The sequence below is a fragment of the Uloborus diversus genome, unplaced genomic scaffold, assembly GCF_026930045.1.
Source record: "Uloborus diversus isolate 005 unplaced genomic scaffold, Udiv.v.3.1 scaffold_11, whole genome shotgun sequence".
NCBI classification, from domain to species: Eukaryota; Metazoa; Arthropoda; class Arachnida; order Araneae; family Uloboridae; genus Uloborus; species Uloborus diversus.
Window position 1 is genome coordinate 2943865 of NW_026557765.1, and position 22456 is coordinate 2966320.

Genomic DNA, 22456 nt, shown 5'->3' on the forward strand with positions numbered 1-22456 from the left:
TTTCTTTGTCACATATTTCAACTAAATCCAATGTTTTATGGTCATTTGTCAATAGGAAAGATTTTTTTAAAAATTCTAAAAAGAAATCCATTTGAATCAAATAAACGGGGTTTCACGACTTTAAACGGCAATTTCTCATTTTGAACTCAGCTGCAGATACGACTTTTGCGCTTAGCACGGCTGCATAGACTTACTGCATGCACGACTTGATACCGACAGCCTGGTTATGCCATTCACACTTCAGTTTCGTCCTTGTTATAGACTCATCAATCAGAAATAGACAACAACCAAGCTGGAGGCAAGAGTCATCTCACTGAAGCTGAGACTTATTAGTGTCTGGGAAAGACTTGAGATGATCAAATTCTAGTTTTTAATGCTATTATGAACTGCAGTAAATTAAGTTGTGCTTAAATGTTCATTAACTAGTTAGACCCTCGGTTAGTACAGGGTGTCATAAATCAGAAATTCTCTACAGCTGGTCGGGAACCGGTCCGTGAGCAAACCTGACCTGTCCTCGGAGATTTTTACCTCTGCGAGTTAAAACACTTCTTAATTCAAAAAATGATGAAAATATATTTTTGAATATTTTCTTACGCTAGCAATAATTTTAGGATTTAGAACTTATAATTTTGTTTCTGAAAATTGGCCAAACTTTGCGTGTGAGTTAATATTTTAAAAACACAGTACTGGATTTTGTGGGTATTTTTCATAAATAACTTACTGCCATTAGTTCGCAAATGATAATAAAAAAAGATGTTATAAGTATTTTAGCTAATACAGAAGTTTCAAAAGTTTTTAATAGCCAAAAAATGTTAAAAAAGTGGAATAAATAAAAATAAACACTTAGATCCGCGAAATGTTTTTAGAAATACTTATCGGTCCTCGGACTAATAAAGTTTGAGAAACGCTAGCCTATTACTTACATGAATCGTAATCCACCACTGTCAAAGGTTTTTCTTACTGTAACACTATAACAGTAAGAAAGCCTCATTTACAGAAACATGTGCTTGGAGTTGAAGCGCTTCACCCGACGGCTATGGGTAGAAACTGCTTTTGTTTCCTGACATTTATTAGGATAATTTAATAAACTGGTATTTATGGCGTTAAATCGTTGCAGTTATTTCACCAACTACACTTATTATAATACTAGAAAATCGCCCGTCAAGGTATGACGGGTGAAAATTGCTCCTACATTTGAACGAAGCAATGGCCTGTTTGGTGATATTTTGACAGTTGGAATGGTAACCCTAACTTCAGCAACACCTGTAGCGAAATATGTAAATTTAATCAGGTGGCGCTGCTTCACAGTATAAAAGGATGCTCGTTTTGTCTTTTGTTGTTTGCTGTTGTACTGTTGTTGTTCCAATGTTTGTGCTAGCGGTGCAGAGATTGCACGAATCTTTTGTCTTAAATAAAGTTTGGTTAAGCTAAGGAATGTCTGGTTAATTAGAGCTAGAACTTCATCGTAAATGGTTGACAAAACACCACACTAGAGACACTACTAGCAACCACACTAGAGATACAACAGCAACACTATTGTCCGCTTTCCATGAGGAGGCACTTGACTCCTCCCTCGTCACGTGGTATCCGATGATTCTCTTTCGCTGTTTTCGGCAGAAGGATCATAGCAATTTGGTGGAAAAGCAGCAGTTTTTAAAATGTAAGAACAACTGAAATGACTACAGACAAGTGAAGCAAGTGATGTAAAGGACACTAAGACATTTTTGCACATTAATATGCACGCCCAAGTTAAGGCTGTCTGGTTGTCTCCTTTAGAAGCGTGTGGATTGCTTAGCGATCACCCCCGCGAAAAAGGGAACTCTGCGTTCAAGGAGGTGGGGCGAAGTGCCTTCTTGTGAAAAACGGACAATACACTAGTGTCTCTAGACTGTGACTGAGACTAGTGTCTGACTCCGGTGAAGATAATAATAATGCAGCAACAATATGAAACAGTGTAGAAAATAAAAAAGTTGCCAAACACCAACTTACACCCTATTCGACTGTTTTGCCAAAATAAAGTCGGTGACGAGGAAAATATGACGGTGGCAAAGAAAAGTTACAACCTCATTCTACAGTCCGCACATTGCTGTGTGGAAGGAGGTTGAAGATGCTACTAACGCAATGTCACCAAATATCGTTGATCAATAGATTCTGCAGATAATTTTAAAGTTTTTAAAGAAGATCCTTTGATTTGAGAAAAAGATTCGAGTAAAAAACGGAACTTTCTGCTCTTCGCTATTGAATAAACCTATCGTCAACTCTGTAAATTCAGGATGATCATCGTTAAAGATAAATTATTTTATATCCAAATGTTTTACCTTTTTGGAATTTTTGTTGTCACCGAAAGATGCTCCACTTCATAACCATGCGCTTGGACAAAATCTAAGACCGTATTATTTCCAAGGAAATGTCCTGCAAAGAAAGTGCAAACAAACATTACACTTAATTATGAAGTTATGCATGATTTAATCTAAAAAAACTATTATTATCATGCATGTGGTATGAAAATACATGTAAAGTAACGTCGAAAAAAAAAAAAAGAAAACCAGGAATCTATTTATCAAAAGCAACACAACCGAAGAAAAAGGCAAGAGTTTCCTTCGAATCAAACCGCCTCGCAGGTGATAAGAATTTCAATTACTGCTAAAAGGTCCTTGAAAACTCCTTGAATTTTATTTTTTTAAAATAATTTAATTTTTTATAAAAAAAAATCAGGAATCTATTTATAAAAAGCTACACAACTGAAGAAAAAGGCAAGAGAATCTCTCGAATCAAAACCGATTCGCAGGTGATAAGAATTTCAATTATTGCGAAAAGGTCCTTGAAAACTCCTTGAATTTTATTTTTTTAAAATAGGGATTAGTGAAAAAATCTGGAATCTATTTATAAAATGCAACACAACCGAAGAAAAAAGACAAGAGAATCTCTCGAATCAAAACCGCCTCGCAGGTGATAAAAATTTTAATTATTGCTAAAAAGTCCTTGAAAACTCCCCTAAATTTTATTTTTTTAAAATATGCGCTACAGAAAAGTACTTGATTTGCCAATGAGTCCTTGAAAAATCAAAAAAGTACTTGAATTTTCTTATGGGTCCTTGAAAATAAGTGGAAAACTAATCCCCAGCATGCTTGCCAATTTATCTCGGGTTCTGCCTTGCAATTGCCAATCGGTAGATTTTCGAGAGGCAAAAAATCGTCATCACCCACGTTGTATGATTATGCGGCATGTAAAATATCCCTTGGATATTCATTTGGCTTTGAATGCCCTCAAAAAAATCAAATCCCTAGTACAGTTTCGCATCAAAGAGAGCCCATCTGGAGGAAACTTGGTGTTAAAATTATCTGTGCTATTGACATCTGTGCCTTAATGGTGGCACATGAAGGACTGGATGCCGTATCTGGGAATCGCACAGGTCTTCAAAATATTAACGCGTCTAACGCAGCTCCATTAGAACGAAAAAAAAAGAAAGAAAAAAAAAAAAAAACTTGCCAATTTTTACGCGGATTACGCCAAAAATTTACGCATTCAAAAGGTTTTTGGCGTGTCACTCTTGATTTCTCTTTTGTTTTTTTTTCTTTACTTGCATTTCGAAATTCTCAGCAAAACGCTTACACTTTTGAAATCACGAATTTTGTGTTTACCATTGTTTTTAATTCTTTTTATCTTCCATATTCTGTAGTGGAGGAATTGCACGCACGCTCCTCATTTTGCCACTACCTCTCCAAAAATTTTCAAACGAATTCAAATGAAGAAAATCATAAATAATTATGTGCTACAACTAATTTTAACGTGTAGAAAGATCGAGTTTGTTGGCTCTCAAAAGTCACAAGGTTTCTTTTAAGTTTCAGGTTTGTTGGTTTTGTTCAAAATCTGTGGTATTTTGCATCACTAACTGGTATTTCTTTTTCGACGATGCAGTTCAAAAACTTCTGAGGTCATCAATCGTTCTGCCAAGACTAAACCGTCTAGAGTCTCGGGGGACAGGGTATGGGATATTTCTTCTCTGGGCTGTCACTAACCCAAAAATATAATTTTAAACAATGTTTTTCGAAACTGTCAACACATTTTACCAGCTATTTTATCACGAGCAACACGATTATATTACGGATTCTACTCTTTTAGTTGCTACAGACCACAGCATCACAGTTTCGTATATATAGTACACAAAACTTGAAACGAGTTGGTGCGGGAAGTTTTATTTTTTTCAGACACAACTTCTGTCGCAACTGATCAAGGTTAGCCTTGAACTTTTATTTTTGAACTTTTCCTTCCGCCCACCACTTTCCGGATCTGAAATGAACTGAGGGAGAAATAAAAATAAATAAAATTGATGGAAAACCGAAAATATTTTTATGCAGTCCAATTTGTAAATAGTTGTTTGAAGTTGTAAATATTTTGTTAATATATTGAATTTTCTTTAAAAAAAGTACTGTGCATTTTCTTTACTCGATTTAAATAACTCTCTAAGCAATTAAAGATGTAGACGTCCAAAAAGAATTGGTAAAGGATAAGATTTTTACCTACAATTCCAATTTAAGATACCGATTAGTACAATTGCAGCAATAGCTTTTTAGCAATCAGGTCACAAAAGTTCATCAATTGCAACTACTGGAGTTGAGAAAACTGCCAAAATATTTTGAGTCATAACCCAAATGATCATACGATCATAACATTTTTGGTACAGTGTGCGCCGGTTAACTGAATCAGTGGTTAATTGAATCAACTGCTTAAATGAATCAAATCATCAAAAACAGAACAAAATCTAGTTTTATTGAACTAACCGCTTCATTGAATCAGCCGCTTTATGGAATCAAAACTGTTTAGAACAAATGTGATTCATATAAGCGGTGGCCACTGTACAGTACAAAGAACTTACCTTTTGGTCAAAATTTATAAAAAATTCGCTTTCTTTATCTGTACTAATAAGTCATCAATGTTCGAAAATACTTCCTATATAACGCAACAAACAACAAGCTCTCAAATTCTTTTTAACCTACCAAAATGTTAGCTAAATGTCTATTTAATTACAGTAACAGATTGAAAACTGGGAAGAAATATTTGATCGCAAAATTGATTTGTTGCGTGTTTCCCTAAAAAGGTTACAGGCACCATTTCACTCTTTGGTGATTGGAAAATAAAAAAATACTATCGATTTCTACTTCCATTTTTGCCGCAAGTCATTTCGCTTCAGTTCGTGTTCATTTTTTCCCCCTCTGATGTCTCATCATACTTAGCAGCGCTTTCCTTATAATAATTCCGGTCGTTGTCGGAATACATAAGTACGCTATCTTATACCACTTCTTTCTTTCAAGTGCAATTTTCAATGAGGATAAAAATTTATCTCCCGTCCTCTCCTAATTTAATCTTGATGTGCTATTGGAAAAGCCATCAAACCAAATGACTGCCGTGTTCGATATTTTTTGAAATTTAACTTTCTAGCCATTTTCTTACGAAAGGTAATCTTAACACGAAAGCTGGATCATTTTTTTTTTTTGGAGGATTTCTCTGTGTCTTGGTTTGAATGATAGGATCGATGTAAATGAAGAGTCAGAGGTAAAGAAGCGTTGAGGTAGGTGGCAAATATTAACAGCGTTGAATGTCGCTGATGAAAAATGGTTCAAAAATTCACCATTTTCTCAGAGATTCAGCTAGCACAATTAATGTTTTAGATGTTAACTAAAATTTGGTGGGAAAATGTCCATTTCTTATTTTAAGCTACGACTATAAAATATTAAAAAAAAATATTATTAAGATTTATTTAAAAACAATGGAGTTGTTTCCATCAGTCAAAAATACTACTTTTAGCCACTAAAATTGATAAAATGAGCAAAAAAAAAAAAAAAAAAAAGAAAAAAAAACCACGGAGCGTGGAAAATCTCTTATTTTTGAAGCGTTTAATCTATATACATAAATGGCTACTTCTGTATGTATGTCCGGGGTAATCTTCAAAAGTACAGGACCGATTTGAACCATTTTTTCACCATAGATAGCTACATTATCAGGGAGCAACATAGGCTATAATTGATTTCCAAAAAACTTAGTTTAAAAAAGTTATAATGGAAAACAGTAAATTTAGTATAATTTCCCCATTAAATGATTAAATATAAAACCCATTGTTACAAAAATTCGTTGCCTTACATCAGCAATATTAATAGTAATCATAATACAAATTTTGAATTAAAGCTTCTCAGGAGCAAGCATGAAATTTATTGCTTTCTTAGGATTTTTATCCTCATCTATATACATAAATGGCTACTTCTGTATGTATGTCCGGGGTAATCTTCAAAACTACTCGACCGATTTTAACCATTTTTTCACTATAGATAGCTACATTAGCAGGAAGCAACATAGGCTATAATTGATTTCTAAAAAACTTAGTTTAAAAAAGATATGATTTAAAACTGGTACATTGCTTTCTTAGGATTTTTATCCTAATCTATACCAATAATCGATAAGGGAACTAAGTAAAAAGACAATTGATTTTGGCAACAGTTGGAAAAAAACGTATTTATTGTTTAAAATTACACAGGCCTGCAAAATTCGGGTCATGAAAAAGTGATTGTACGGTAGTAAGTGACTTTTATTCTATTGGGTGAGCTGATTTCAAATATGACATACATTTTTCTTAATCACATAAGAGATTTTCACCAATTGTGCTTTAACATATAGGCAGAAGAGGCTATTTTTTCCTATTCTGTGAGAACGAGTCTTTTCAAAATATGTGTAAGTTACTTACACATATAACTCGTTTGTAAGTATACTTACAAACGGGTTTATGCATCAAACATATATATTTTAAATCAGTTACAATATATATATATATATATATATATATATATATATATATATTAATTTCATGGAAATAAGAACATAGTAATAATGAATCATAACGATTCAATTATAATGTAAGGCAATTTTTTTCAACTGGCGCTGTTTTTGCAGCCAAAGACTACGTAACAAAATTTCTCGACTTTCATTTCACCATGTAACCAAAATATTGCAATTAGAAAAATCTTTAAAACTTTGGTTGAAATGTAAAATAATCCGCTAACTAAATTAGGCAAATCTATAAACAGCACAAAAACTTCCATTAGTTTGTGTTTGTGCACAATTTCAAACACTGGCCAAGTTTTACTACTTATTTCGGAAGAAAATGTTTAGCATCATTTTATAATCACCAAAAATATTCCAGTACTTGGCGACAATATCTCTTTGACGAAAATTAGTAGCAGACAGTTTTACAAAGTAGAGAGGGGGAGCCTTATCCAAGGTATCCCAAAAAGATTACCGCAAATTTTGTAACATTTTAAATCGCACCAAGAACCCACAATAATTGAAATTTCATAAAATAACTAAAACAAGTATAGTGGGATTACACGCGGTTACATTTTTTAAAACCGTTTGTATTTCAATAGCTACAAAGAAAAGTTTTAGACTATGTTTCAAAAAAAAAAAAAAAAAAAAAAAAAACTGATAAATCTTTTTAAGCAAAAGAAATTTCTACTTTGGAAATTCTTCAAAATTTTTATATGCTTAAATGTCGTGCTTCCTTTTCTAACTGAATACTATTTCGTTCTTTATACTAATTGCTACTTTACTTTTATGAGAAAGGAAGAAGTTCGATTTTTAATCACGTCAAAGCGGTGTGTTTCGAGTTCTTGCAGTAAAACAGAAAACGAATGAAAGTAGCGATTGCTTCTCACAATTATTACTGACCCAGGCAACGCCGGGTATTTTTGCTACTTTTTAAATAAATTTTTAAAATTACCGATTTTTCAAGGAAGGCGTTATCGTTATGACGTCACAAGTGATGAGATTATCTGCGGATATACGCTGCAAACATTGTTTTGCATCTTCGATTTGATCTAATGCCCTTTTCAATTGATATAACTGAGACTAAATGAATGTCCAGTATCTTCGGATATATTTATTGAAGTCCGTTGTTAGAATCAATCTTGAATGACGTAACAATTTCTTGTATTGAGAGCAGTACCAAGTAACACAAGAGAACAAAAAGAGAGCAAATAATTTATAACAAAAGAAAAAAGAATCTACAAATGACTACGTACGATTACCTCATTTCTTTCCATGCGCTAATTTTTCTAAGATGTTCTCAAGAAAAGGATATTGTTCCAGCAATTTCCGTTACGGATTTATTTATAGAAAATAATGGGAAGAGAGTACATACGGATGTTATTTAATGCAGACGATAGTAAATCAACTGTCATTGGTCGGAAGTAGTATGTTCGGAGAGTACTTGTTTCATCGAACAGAGTTTGAAACAGTGTTTATTAAAATGTTTGCCTCCGCAGAATTTCGTTAAATTTGAGGAAATGATACTGTTTTTGGTCGGTACTTAAGGTTTGGTAATTTTATCCATTGGGAAGTCAGTTATTAAAAAAAAAAATAATTACACTGGTAAACACAAGGTTTGTCCCACGCAGGTTTTTCGTTTATCTTATGGTACTTTTGCGCAAGAAATCCTTATCTGCTACCAAAAGTTAGCTATCACGTATAGTTTTTAGTTACGGTGATGTAAATATTTCATTTTTTGGTTATTTTCAGTATTGATTTCGATAACATGGTTTTTAACCAGAAATGGAACTCAAAAATCTCCCGTCTAGATCTTAAATCAGGGGACATTTTATCTTTCAGAAAATAATCGTAAACAGCTTCTGAACGACGATTCTCCGAAACTTACCTGTGATCCTGCTAATTAGAACTAACTATCAGACTGCTGCAGTGAGTTTCGGGAAAAATTATGCAACCAATATGAAGGAAAATGTCGAATATATGAATTCTAGCCAAGACATAGGATGAAAATTCCACTTGGTATAACTTAAAAGCTTTTATTTTGTCAAAAGCAAATTGATGTTCAGTATAGTTATCTCACCACTTCGTGATTTAAATCCTATTCTCAGAATTTATTTTTTTAGCACAGCACATGGCAGCATTCTTACAGAGGAAGATCGAATTATATTCTAAAGGATATTTTAATTAAATTAGAAAAAAAAAAAAAAAGATGCTCCAAGCACGACCGTGAAAATGTTTTCATATGTTTACAACCGTTGCGCACAGTATGATTAAAAAATAACAAAACTTTTTAGTGGCAGAAAAAATAAATACATGTGATAATATGTTTTAATGCTAATATTTATTCAAAATGGAATCCATTTAACTCAATACAACGTTTCGAACGGTCAACCAATTTATCCATGGATTTTTTAATTTGGTTTTGGGAATGCTCTTTTGCACCTGTGTCACGCTGCTTGAATGGCTAGAACATCATCGTAACAAGTTCCTTTCATTGCAGTTTTCAGTTTCGGGAACAGAAAATAGATTTGCGTCCTCGATCATCCTCCGTATTCACCTTTTCTATCACCGTGTGACTATTTTCTGTTTCCTAAACTGAAAACTGCAATGAAAGGAGTTTTTTTTTACGATGATGTCCCAGCCATTTAAGCAGCGTGACAAGGGTGCTAAAGAACATTCCCAAAACCGAATTTAAAAGTCTATGGATAAATTGGTTGACCGTTCAAAATGTCGTATTGCGTTAAATGTATCCTATTTTGAATAAATATTATCCATAAAACATATTACCTGGCTTATTTTCTTCCTTCAATAAAAAAAATTCGATTATTTTTAGATCACCCTGCGCATGTGATGCCCTATTTATGAACATACAGACATCTAATAACTTTGAACTGTCATAGTTGCTTGAAAAACGTTCGAAAGAAAGTTAGGTGGAATCAAATTAAGCAATCTGTTAAATTAATGGTAAGATAAACCAAACTCTTTTCATTCGAAAAGCGATTCGTTCTAAATTCGAGATCAATTTACGAAAGATAATTTTCATTTAAAACCCTCATTCGAAAAAGCAACAACTTCGGAGCGGCAACTTAGCTCGAAACATCCGTTCGCAACTTGGAAGGAAGATTTGCTGATGATGAATCGTCATTGGTCCGACCTTTCGAACAGGGATCTAGGCATGCCCCTTTTCGTCGGATGCGTTAAGGCCTTCTTGATTAATGGGATAGGGGTCTTTACCTTACTATGGAGAGAAATTCAGGAAGCAGCAATGACCGCCATGTTTGACCACTTCTAATCTAAACGATGGTGATCGTGATACGGACGATTTAGTACTATGTTTATGTAGGGGTGCATTCTAATTTTTTTGAGTGTGGGGGGGGGGTGGAGGAATTAAATCATAAAAAATCCTTCATTCTGCTTGTTTCCGTCCCACCTTCAATACTTTCATAACCCCTAGTCCCAGATGCATAGTTCTAACTGCACAAAAGGTCAAAAAAAAGTGCATAGTTGAGATATTGAAAGTTTGAAGAGAAAAAGAAAATTAGTGGACGTAATATAGCTTTTTATACGGACCTCAGGACCCCTAACTTATAGTTTGAAAAATAATATCCATTGAAAAATAATTCCAATACAAAAACTTTGAAACATTTACGACCAGAATTCAAAGATACATCGGAGTTAAAAATTTCTAAGGGACCACGCAGAGGATGAGATTTAAACTTAGTTCCCATTCAGAAGAATAACAGGTTGTTAAAGTAAAAAAGCAAAGTATTTATATTTGTACTTATATTTATTGCTATGGGAAAATAAATGCAAGGGTTGTGCTATGATACGAAAAAATATTGTGCAAAAGCTCGTACACTTTGAAAAAACACATACTATGAACACATATAATTTTAAACCCTTGCTAGCTGCTGTATTTCTCCCCAAAAGTTGCTATTAACTGCGAGTAACAGAGTTTTGAAACATCCTTATGTAATTTTAAAGGTATCATATCGAATCATAAAATTGTTGGTCGTTATTTTTGAATCTTTAAAACATAACAACCACTGCAAATTCATAAATGAAAACAACAAAAAATTAGACACATGCTTAGGCGGTCCGTTTAACAATGGGGGAAAAAGAAAGAATGAGAGAGAGAGAGAGAAAGAAAGAAAGAGATAGAGATAGAGAGAGAGAACCTATATAAATGAAAAAACCATGAGAAAAAATCCATCGTCCGTAAGCTTTTTTTTTTGTATTGGAAGAAGAATTCCATGTAGCCTCATTTTACGCATTTTTTTTTTGCCATTTGTGTGTTTTTGGGTTGTTAGAATAATTTTAACTTTTCGCACACATTTTAATTATTAATCTGGTAGTATTTTGCAAAACCTTAATATAATGTTAAAGAAACCTTACTTTGAATTTTCTATATAGTGAAATCCCGTTACAACGAACTTCGAAGGACCGCAAATTTTGTTCGTTATAACGAGTATTTCGTTGTAAAGAAATTCAAGCAATGTAATGTAAATTAAATTGGGACTGAAAGTTGATTTTGCTAGAACAGATATTTAGTTGTATTGGTATTCGCTTAACGAGATTTCATTGTATGTAACATGGTGTTCCGTTTTAACCTGCAAGGCCTTTATTTTCGCTATCCTTAGTCCTAGGTGCACACTTCCCATTGCAAAAATGTTCAAAAGGATATGCAGAGTTAAGATATTGAAAGTTTGAAGTGAAAACAAAAAGTCAAAAAATACAAAATTTAACTTTTGATACGAGCCCCAGATCCCCTAACTTATATTTAGAGTAATTATCTCCATTGAAAAATAATTCCAACACAAAAAGTTTGACATAAGTACGACCAATATTCACCGAGATATGACACGCAGCGTTTTGTGACTTGTACCACTTTTCACTCGCCGTCAATAACATTTTTTGGGGAAAATATAGCGGCTAACAAGTGTTTAAAATTATGTGTGCATAGACTGGTTTTTCAAGTTGTTCGAGGTTTTGTAGCGTGTTTTTGCGTATCGCGGCGTTTGCATCCGTTTCTGAATTGCAATGAAAAATAATACCTTGTTTTTCTTACTTCGACAACCTGTCATTCTTCTGAAAAGGCAATAAGTTCCAATCTCATCTTCTGTATGGTCCCTTAAAACTTTGAACTGGAATATCTTCTTGAGTTTGGGCCGCACAAATGTCAAGTTTTTTTGAGTCACTAATAGTTTTCAACGGAGATTATTTCTCTAAATATAAGTTAGGGGACCTAGATCCCGTATAAAAAGTTAAATTTTGTATTTTTTGACTTATTTTTACTTCAAACTTTCAATATCTTAACTCTGCATCTAATTTTGAACATTTTTGCAATTGGAAGTATACATCAAGGGACTAACGGTTGCGAAAATAAAGTTCTTGCAGGTTAAAACGGAACACCCCGTATATATATGTATATATATTCTAAGATACAATAGAAGCTTGCAACAGTAAGACATCTAAGCCTGAAAACAACAATAAGATTATCATACTGTTGTTTTGAGGCGACGATATATTCTTTATAGAAGTTTGAAGAATACCGATAGAATGAATGTCCACTACTAATTAATGCCAGTAACTATTCTGCATTAACTCGTTCGGGTTAATGGGATTTTCTTTATTGGACAAGAAGTATTTCTTTCAGTCGTCAAGAGTGGAATATTCTCACATGGAAACTTATTCATAAAATCCATCACAAATGGCGGACACATTATGTTGTCTTACATTTCCACACTGAAAAATGGTCAAAGTACTTTCTCCATAAGAAATCTATCTTTAGCACTTAAAGAGGGGACAGTTCCACTTTTACAATTTATCATTTCGTTTATATTATATGTATTCCACACAGAGCATAACCCATTTTCCCATTGGGTCATCCAGAGCATTTTTCTGTTTATAAACTGCGACAAGCGACCATTTTGGTTTTCATTTGGAATGAATTAAAATAAAGTAAAAATCTTCTTATGCAGGTTGGAAAAGACTGAATGAAATCCCGATGAGAGAAATTCAGGATACGCTAAATAAAAAAAAATAAAAATAAAAAATTGAAAAATAAATAAATAAATAAATGCAACTACCACAATATTATAGCAATGATAATGACAGTAGAAACACATATTATGTCCCATACAATATAAAAACTGTAGTTGCATTACATCACAAAATACCAAGTAAAAAACAAATGAAATGCTAATGTACAGAAAGAAAAAATCTATGAATAAATCAATAAATAAATCCAAAACGAATTACGAATTAAATTAAATATATAAATCAATTAGTTAAAAAATAAACATAAAAAATAAATTCAATAACTAAGTCTAATTTATTTAAGTACTACTTCTACAGTACCAAAGTAAAAGCAAAAATTTTAGTGCATTTTTGTTGAATCACTTTAACAAAAATCATGCTTAAAGAAATTTATATTGTTAATCTCTTATGTTATTACAGTCGATTGTCGTTTCAACGAAGTCCAAGAGATCAAAGTAAATGTTCGCTGTAACCCAATTTCATTATACCGATATTACAAATGTTGACCTTGTTTCGATGTAACTTGAGTTGGGGATTACCAAACTGTTCGCTCCAACGAAAGATTTGCTGTAGCGGGCTTCATTAAAATGGGATTTGACTGCATAATTTTATTTAGAATAAAAACCCATATTTATTGAAACTTCTTTACTAATAATAAAGCTGAAAGTCTCTCTGTCTGGATGTCTGGATCTCTGTGACGCGCATAGACCGTTCGGCCGATTTTCATAAAATTTGGCCCAAAGTTAGTTTGTAGCATGGGGGTGTGCACCTCGAAGCAATTTTTCTAAAATTCGATGTGGTTCTTTTTTTATTCCAATTTTAAGAACAAAATTATCGTAAGATGGACGAGTAAATTACAAAATTATCATAACGTGGAACCGTACCATGGACACAAGCCAATTGGCGAGATACGAAATTATCATAACGTGGAACTGTAACATGGGTACAAGCCAATTGGCGAGGAAATTCACCATACATTATTTGTAAATATACAGGCGAACCAAAAGACCTTTTAATTTTTCTATTAAAGGCAAAACCGTGCGAGTACCACTAGTTAAAAATAAATTAACAAGTCAAAGCCGCAGCCAATTTATGTACACACATATACCGCACGATTCGTCACCTATTCAAGAATGAGTGAAGTTTGGCTCATTAGGCCGCTGATATCTTAATAATAAGTCTATAAGTTTTTATGATATTCAACTGGACTTGTCACATTTATTGTAAAAGAAATGTTGAAAGTTATAAATTGCTACCTTTTGCGCATGAGTAGTGAGAAATTAATTTCTTTAAATGTTTATATTTCATCAAATTTTAGTATAATGATAAAACTTGTATGCTGTAAATTTCTCTAAAAGTTTGGTAAACCAGGACAGACCACTCTGCGTGTTATGAGCCAAAAACATGGGAACAAAACTGATATTTTTGAAAGAAATGCGCATAACTTCGTGAATTTAAGCGATACATTTACCAAAAGTTATACAATTATTGGACATAGTAAACAAACTAACCGCTGATGTTTTCTGCTTATGCTCAGCTATTTTAGATAAATGATGATGGAAAAACGTTTTTTTTTTATCAACTTGTTTTTGGTCCCCTTATTGCTTGGTGGATTTAACTTTTATTGAAACATGTCAGCTGAAGCATACCTTTTATGTGAGAAAGATATACAAAACAATTTTTCTCTCATTTCCCGAGAAATTGTTTAAAATGCGAATTTGTGCAAGTGATGCAGTTTTTTTTTATCCGCCAATGTTTGTATAGTAAAACGTTAAAAATCCGAGCTAATTGGGACGATTAGTAATTCGGATTTTTAATTTGTTCGGATTAAAATAAAAATGCCGTTTAGGGAAGGCGCATACCATTCAATCAAAGAAGGTGGTGATACAATATGTATACACGCAACATAGTATACAATACATGATGCTACATAATGAAATTAAACTCAGTATCGCATATCATACTCAGTATAGCAGCCCATTTGGCCAAGACCTATCTATATCAACCTATATCTATCTATATCTATTTTGTCTACCTATATATTTATCTATCTATCTATCTGTCTATCTACCTCTCTATCTCTCTATCTATCTCTCTTTCTACCTATCTACCTCTCTATCTCTCAATCTATCTATCTCTCTATCTATCTATATCTATCTATTTATCTCAATATCTTCATGTATTTCTCTCTCATAGTTGGGGCATTCCAAGGTATTTTTGACATTTATGTAGAGTCCGTAACGTAACCTTTTTTGCCATAACTTTTTAGTTTACTGTTTGATTAGCATATTATTTTATTTTGATCTTTTCCTACCAACACACCAGCTCAAATTAAAATTATTTGCAAATCAAACGGTAAATCAAAAAGTTATGGCAAAAAAAGGTCACGTTACGGACTCTACATAATTTTAAAAATACCTTGGAATGCCCCAGTTGCTATTTAAAAACCTAAACTCAGCGGCCCAACTGCCCACTTAGGCCAAGGCCTACTGCGTCCATCTCAGTTTTCTTGACCGAGAGCTCTGGAGTGCAAGAGAGATGTTCCGGTTAGGTGGTCAGCCGAACGCGGAACCCCGGGAGTTTAGTTCTCAAGTGCATTTAGTATTCATTTTATCGACCCACTGAAAGAATGAAAGGCTGAGTTTACTGCCTTACCTAGAAATTGAACCAGTGTCTGAAGTGCGGAATTGCGAGAGACTCACAATATCACGATATTATAATTATACCTTTAAAAAAATAACAAAATTAACTCTCAGTGTTTGCTGAACATAAATGAAAAATATGTAATGTGCTTTATCAAGAACTATCATACAGCGAAGAAAATTAAACCGATTTTTGGCCGAGAGAGTTTTGAAATTCTTTAGAGATTATTAAAACTTTTTGGGGCGTGCGTTCGGAGTTTTGATATTTCGGATTTTTGATATTTGGATATTTGGCGTTCTATAGTATTTGAACCCTGTCTAAAAACTATAGATATAAAAATAAAATACAATTCGCAGTAAAAATATAAAAGGAGGGGGGGGGGGGATTTTCATTTTATATTGTTGCATGATATTAAACAATAGGGTAGCTTGCCAAAAAAGATAATTCTTTACTTTAATAAAGTAGTTTAATCATTGTGATAAGTTAACTTGAATTTTATGTAATGGTTTGCAATAATTATGTTTTGCTTAGTAATTACTTTAAAATTAGTTTTCAGTAGAAAAATACAGAGATAAAATTACAAATACAATACCTGCTAAAGCAAAGAAGTTGAAACGACAGAAGCATAAAATGGCTTATTAACTCTAAAAACTTGACCCAGAGGTAGGACAGGTACTGCCACTACTAGAGAATTTTTCAAAATTTTGTGCTTGAAGTTATCTTTGTAAAAACATACCATGTTCACAAGTACCCCCATTTCCCAATTCACAGTCGACTCCCGCTACAACGCGATCCGACTTACGCAAAATGGCTATAACGTGATTTTTTCCCCGGTAAAGAATTTTATTCCCAGCGCGAATTCTTCACCCGCAACATGAAAATTTTCAAAAGGAAATCGCGGTTTTTTCGTGAATGGACCTTCATTCCTTTGACATCGCTGAGGGCGGAAGTTTCCACACCGTACTAGTCTAAACATCGCTTATACAAATAACTACTCCTCATTTTCCATTTATTTTTTTTTTCATTCTCTATGGTAAAGTTGATGAAATACAATAACACCTAAGAGCGCTGTTTCATTTAACACTGTGAAGATAGATGAAAAAAGAGCAAGCTTCAACAACTATAGTGCATTTGTTTTTCTTACTACATAATGTACGTACCGTAGTGGTTTATTTTACGTCTTCCTTTCCCATTGATCATTGACTTTGTGCATCGTAGCAGTTTTTTTATGTTAAATAAAACGGTTTTTTTAAAAAAAATACAATAAATAAAAATTCAATTTTTTGTTTAAGAAACAGTAATGTACAGTTAAAAAATGGTTTTTAACAGTTTGAGGTGGTGTTTACAAGTGTCTTTAATCGTATGCGTATGTTTATAAAAGTTTTTACACATACCCTTTTCCACAGCGCGAAATTTCAACTTACGCGAAGGGTCTTGGAACGCATCCCTCACGTAAGTCGGGAATCGACTGTATTCTGAATATTCGAAGGAAATATTTGTTAGAAAAGTCAAGTTAAGGCTATTTCTTCCTAAAGCTGAACTATTTTCTAACCATACCAATAAATTTTTCACGATCTTGCAGTTTTAACTTGTGAGACAAACATAAAATATACAATTTGAAAGGAAACCATAAGCCGCAATACTCACATTTGATACAATTTATAGTTTATGTGACGAGCAAACCAATTTTTGAATTCTGGTTTGGAAATGGTGGCTCTCCTAGCTTGGCATTTATCCCAGCGGAATCTAAACTCTTCACTTGTTGAGAAACAGAGCGAAAGGGGGGATTTTCAGCATCCCTTTGTGAAGAGAAGATGAATGAAATTTATAGTCCTCCAACTCGCTTGTGTTTCATGGAAAGACTTTAACTTTTCCGGCCGAATGCAGGAGCATTTAAATCGAGTTGGTTAAATAAATGATTCAAAGTGAAGTTCAGGTAACAGACTTTCGAGCGATTCGGGATACAAACGTAGTATTAGTTGGAGCCCCATGGATGAAAAATCAACGCTTGTCAGTTTGAATGCAGGCAGCGAAACGTTTCTCTTGCTTCCAAGTGGAAAACGTTGGATTTTCGATTTTGGGAGCTGAAATGTTTTTGCTTGGAGCAAAACTGAAGCCCTAACGATGTTCTGAAATTTATATTTTCGCTGGACGACATGTGTGCATTAGTAATAGAAGCCCGAATACAAATAGGTTCAGTCAGGTTTAAATACTGAATTCTAGGCAAGTGTTTAGACGAATAAATAGATTCTAGCAAGTAATTGTGTTAATAAAGGACAAAAAGTCCCAAATGTTAACCATATTGCAGTTTTTAATGTCAGAAAGACAGTTAATTGTCTTTCACAATTGAGCGCTTATTTAGGAAAATCTTCGAAGAAAAGTTATATTCAAAGTAATCATTTTTTGTACATTGTAGGATCTTTCATTTTTCTACTAAAAGTATGGAGCAAAAGTAGAAGTCATTCAGAGCTTTTTGAGTCGTGCCAGTGAAATTTGTGCCACTTTTAATTTTATTGAATATTTGACATAAAAAAGACAACGCATTAAGAATACATATGAGGCAGTGAGAAGCAAAGAGATGCAAGCGGACGTTTTCAAGTTTTGAGTAAAACGTGTTCAAAGATAAGGTCCTAGGTAGGCTTTCATTGAATATTTGACATAAAAAAGACAACGCATTAAGAATACATATGAGGCAGTGAGAAGCAAAGGGATGTAAGCGGACGTTTTCAAGTTTTGAGTAAAACGTGTTCAAAGATAAGGTCCTAGGTAGGCTTTCATTGAATATTTGACATAAAAAAGACAACGCATTAAGAATACATATGAGGCAGTGAGAAGCAAAGGGATGTAAGCGGACGTTTTCAAGTTTTGAGTAAAACGTGTTCAAAGATAAGGTCCTAGGTAGGCTTTCATTGAATATTTGACATAAAAAAGACAACGCATTAAGAATACATATGAGGCAGTGAGAAGCAAAGGGATGTAAGCGGACGTTTTCAAGTTTTGAGTAAAACGTGTTCAAAGATAAGGTCCTAGGTAGTATAGGCTTTTATTGAAACGTTTTTCTAAATCATGATGTATAGCAGCACCTACCAGGGCTACTAGTACTGTCTCTTGCCCCAAGACAGAGGGACACCTACCATTTGTACTTGTTTATCTCCAAATTTTTAATTTTGCCACTTACCTCTCTTTGCTTCTCACTGCCTCATTTGTGAAATAATCTCCTTCTCTCGTTCAAATATAACTTCAACAGCATTCTTTAACTACTAGTCCAGGGGTTCTCAAACTTTTAGACATTGAGACGCCGTTTTTAGACTAACTATTTTGGCAACCTCCCAAAGCTTTTAACTCTGTCAACCGTAAAACAATAAGTAAAAGCTACACAAATGGTTAAGTTTTATCCATAGAAACACAAGTAACTAGTGAAAAAATATATGAATTTGTGTCTCTTGAATTATTAAATACTAAGAGAGCCTAGTAGACCTTACTGATTTTATAATCTTGCAGTAGTTTTATGACTGTTATTGACCTTGCGCTCCTTCATGTTCTATCATTGCACGCAGAACGAAAAAGAAACAAAGATGACTCTTTTTTTAAATAAAAACACAGCCGTAAATTAATTTTCTTTTAACTTTTCTTCCACATCTCGCGACCCCCCTGTACACATCCCGCGGCCCCTCTGGGGGTCGCGACCCACCGTTTGAGAACCCCTCTACTAGTCAATAGCAGCTCTCAATATTTTACTACTTGAAATTTTGTTGCAACGAATAGATGTCAGTTGATATCGTGAATGCCTCCAGAATGGATGGCTATCCCTGGTCATCGAATTCCTCCCTCCCCGTCAATGACAGCTGCTCCTAGTCGTTGCTGTAATATTAACGGCAAAAACCACTAGTATAACCAAAGGAGTATTAAAATTCCCTGTTAAAAGTGTCCCAAAAAACGTTCTAAAAGAACAGACAGCGTTCAAAATATATTCTCAAAAGTGTTTTGAGAGCTCTTCCAAAGTGTGTGGTTCAAAATGTTCTAAAAAAGGAAGTGTTCAAAAAATGCATCAAAATTCAGAGTTGGTTTTAGATAACTATTCAATAGCTTAGAAAATATTGCTCTGTTTTATATCTACAAATGCTGTAAAACTATTTAATACGAATGCGGAAAATTAAAATAGAAAAACTAGGACTGAAAATTACCCTAGATGGCTGTATTTATTTTTTTAAAACTCTTTGAACATTCTTCTTGTAGAGCATACATCTTTTAACTCAAATTTCAATGCTGGTTAAAGTTTAAGCTGCTTTCAGTAGAGAAAAGCTATCGTTAGCACTATTTTAGTTTTATTTAATACGATAAAAGTAACACGAAATAGTATTGAAATTTAATCTAAGTACTTCAGCAATTCATTTATTTTCCTTACTGGAATTCATTTTAAGAATGAAGCGTATTTATCATTGAATCAATTTTGATAAAATACTGCTATTACAAGAAACAGATCCCTTCATCAGCATTAAACTTTTCCATTTCTTTTCCATGAAACATAGCTATGTGGGGGTTAATTAAACTCGAATTAGGCGCCTGGGACTCCAAGAAACGAAGTATGGATTAAGATGCACCTTGACTAGAAAACAAATCTGCTTGGAAGAAAATCGACCTCAAGTAATTACTTTTCGATGTGTAATTAGCACTTTTTCACCTTCAACCGTTACTTGTTCGTCCTCCCTATTTCAGTTGAGAAAGTGAAGCAAAAAGTTTCTTAATACCGCTCAAAAAATATATCTGTTTTTATTGTTAAAGTAGTCATAAAATAATTGTACTTTTAAGGATACAAAATCCGCATTTAATGCAATAAATTTCCCAAAATAATGCTTTGAAAGCAAAAAATTTCCCAAAATAATGGATTAAAAGCAAACAATTTCATTGAACATTACGTTTCATGCAACAAGTACTTAAGAACAAATAAACTCAAAAAAGGACCGCAGAATAAAATTGTTATACTCATGTTACATTGCAAGTCATGTAACTTGAGAGAATATACACACACGATTTCCGTAACCAAAGCAAAGCTTTCGCTTTTCCATAGACATGCAACTATGTATAACTGCATAAGTACACAGACTGCAATTGTAATTAAAAACTTGTAGCTTGAGCTTAACGCCTTCGTAATAGTAAATGCCTATCGCTTTCGGCACAGTGGCCATCTATCGAAGGTGTTAGAAATTAATAGCGGAGAGTTTAACGATTGGTTAATTTCTAAACTTAAACTTAGAAGTTAACCAATTAACAATTTGATTTGAAGTGCTAAGAACCATCGCCATAGCAATGCCTTCTTTGTATGGCCGCTGGGCAGTGCTGTTTTAAGAATTATTACAATACACTGGTGTGCAAAAATTAAGGATGAGACGGTTTTTTCAATATAACTTGGTACAAAAGCTTTCCAAATCAACACATTTAATACCGTAAGATCCCCAATACGTAAGGACATGTGTAATGTAAGCAACACTTACTAAAAGAGAAATCAGAGGGATAAAAAGAAGCTTTATTGAAAAAGTAGCATAGAGCGCAATGCGACTGAAGGCCGAAACATCCCTGTGATGGGTGTCCAGCAAGAAACATCCGGTCTTTAGTAGGGGATATGATCTCCCCCGACTGCTAGGCAGGTTTCACAGCATCTGCCCATGCTGAGAATAAGGGTGTCAACGAGTTGTTGAGGCATTGCTGCCCATTCGTCTTGCAGCGCCAATCGAAGCTCCCGAATCGTTACTGGTGGTAAGGTACGAGCTGCCGAGCGTCTGCCTAGAAAATCCCATACATGCTCGATGGGATTGAGATCCGGAGATCGTGCCGGCCAATCCATGCGTTCAATATCCTCACTCTCTAAGAGCTGTTCGGCAGCTACTGTGCGATGACATGGTGCATTGTCGTCCATGAAAAGGAACTGCGGACCCATAGCGCCTCTAAAAAGACGCACATATGGAAGAAGAATCTCGTTACAATAACGGGTCCCGTTGACTGAACCTGCGTCGAAGATGTGAAGGTCTGTACGACTACCAAGCATGATGCCTCCCCAAACGAGAACACCGCGACCTGAATACCTGTCCTTTTCAATGATGTTCGAGGGATGATTGCCGGCTTCCCCGCTCTCTCCAGATGAGTATGCGATGAGAATCGCTACTCAGACTGAATCTGCTCTCATCTGTAAAGAGTACTCGTCCCCATTCATTGTCTCTCCAATTCCGGTGTTCCCGGCACCACAGAGAACGCCTTCTCCGATGGGCAGGCGTTAGAGGTACACACCCCGTATAGGGCGTCGTGCAAACAGATCACCACCGTGCAGTCTTCTGGCCACGGTAAAACGCGATATCGGTCGTCCAGTCGCCTGTGTCGTGTGTCTAGCGATTTCTCCCGCTGTCTGCCGCCTGTTTCTTCTGGCCTGTAAGACAATATACTGGTCATCTGCGGGTGTGGTTCCTCGTGGACGATCACTACTGAACCCCCGGATAGCTGTTCCTGTAGTTTGAAATTGTCTCCAAAGTCGTGAAAACGATGCTGTGAGCAATTCCGAACTCTGCAGCCACACTTGTCACACTGCGGCCTTCCTCCAACTTCGCAGTGATTCGACCTCGGGTAAAAGCATCCAGATGTCGTCTAACAGATTGATTATTCGCCATTTCGCGCTGAGGCAGCAACTCGGTGTGATTTTAACTGCTATACGGCGTGCAATCTCTTTGCCAGAAATACTGATCTTACACCGACAACATGCTTTATACTACTCAGACACTCCCCCATTACGTCTGCCTGCATATCTGCGCATGTGCTACCGTACATCACCTTACTTAATCTCCTGATTGGTCTTTCTGTCCGCTCTGCCTCTTCGTTCAGCTGATATGCTAATTTTTCGACTTCGTCCTTAATTTTTGCACACCAGTGTATATGGATATTCAGGAGGCGAATGTTTTATTCCGACGCCATTGTT

The 22456-nt window shown here is 34.6% G+C and overlaps 1 protein-coding gene across 1 annotated transcript in view; it reads right to left on the reverse strand.

Annotated features, from left to right (window-relative positions):
* Window positions 1-2314: 2314 nt before the first annotated feature.
* Window positions 2315-22456, reverse strand: part of LOC129232160 (metalloprotease TIKI1-like) — a 530425-nt gene continuing 510283 nt past the window's right edge. The window contains exon 5 of the mRNA XM_054866401.1: window positions 2315-2412. Coding sequence (XP_054722376.1) covers window positions 2315-2412 — 98 coding nt within the window. The remainder of the gene's footprint in view (window positions 2413-22456) is intronic.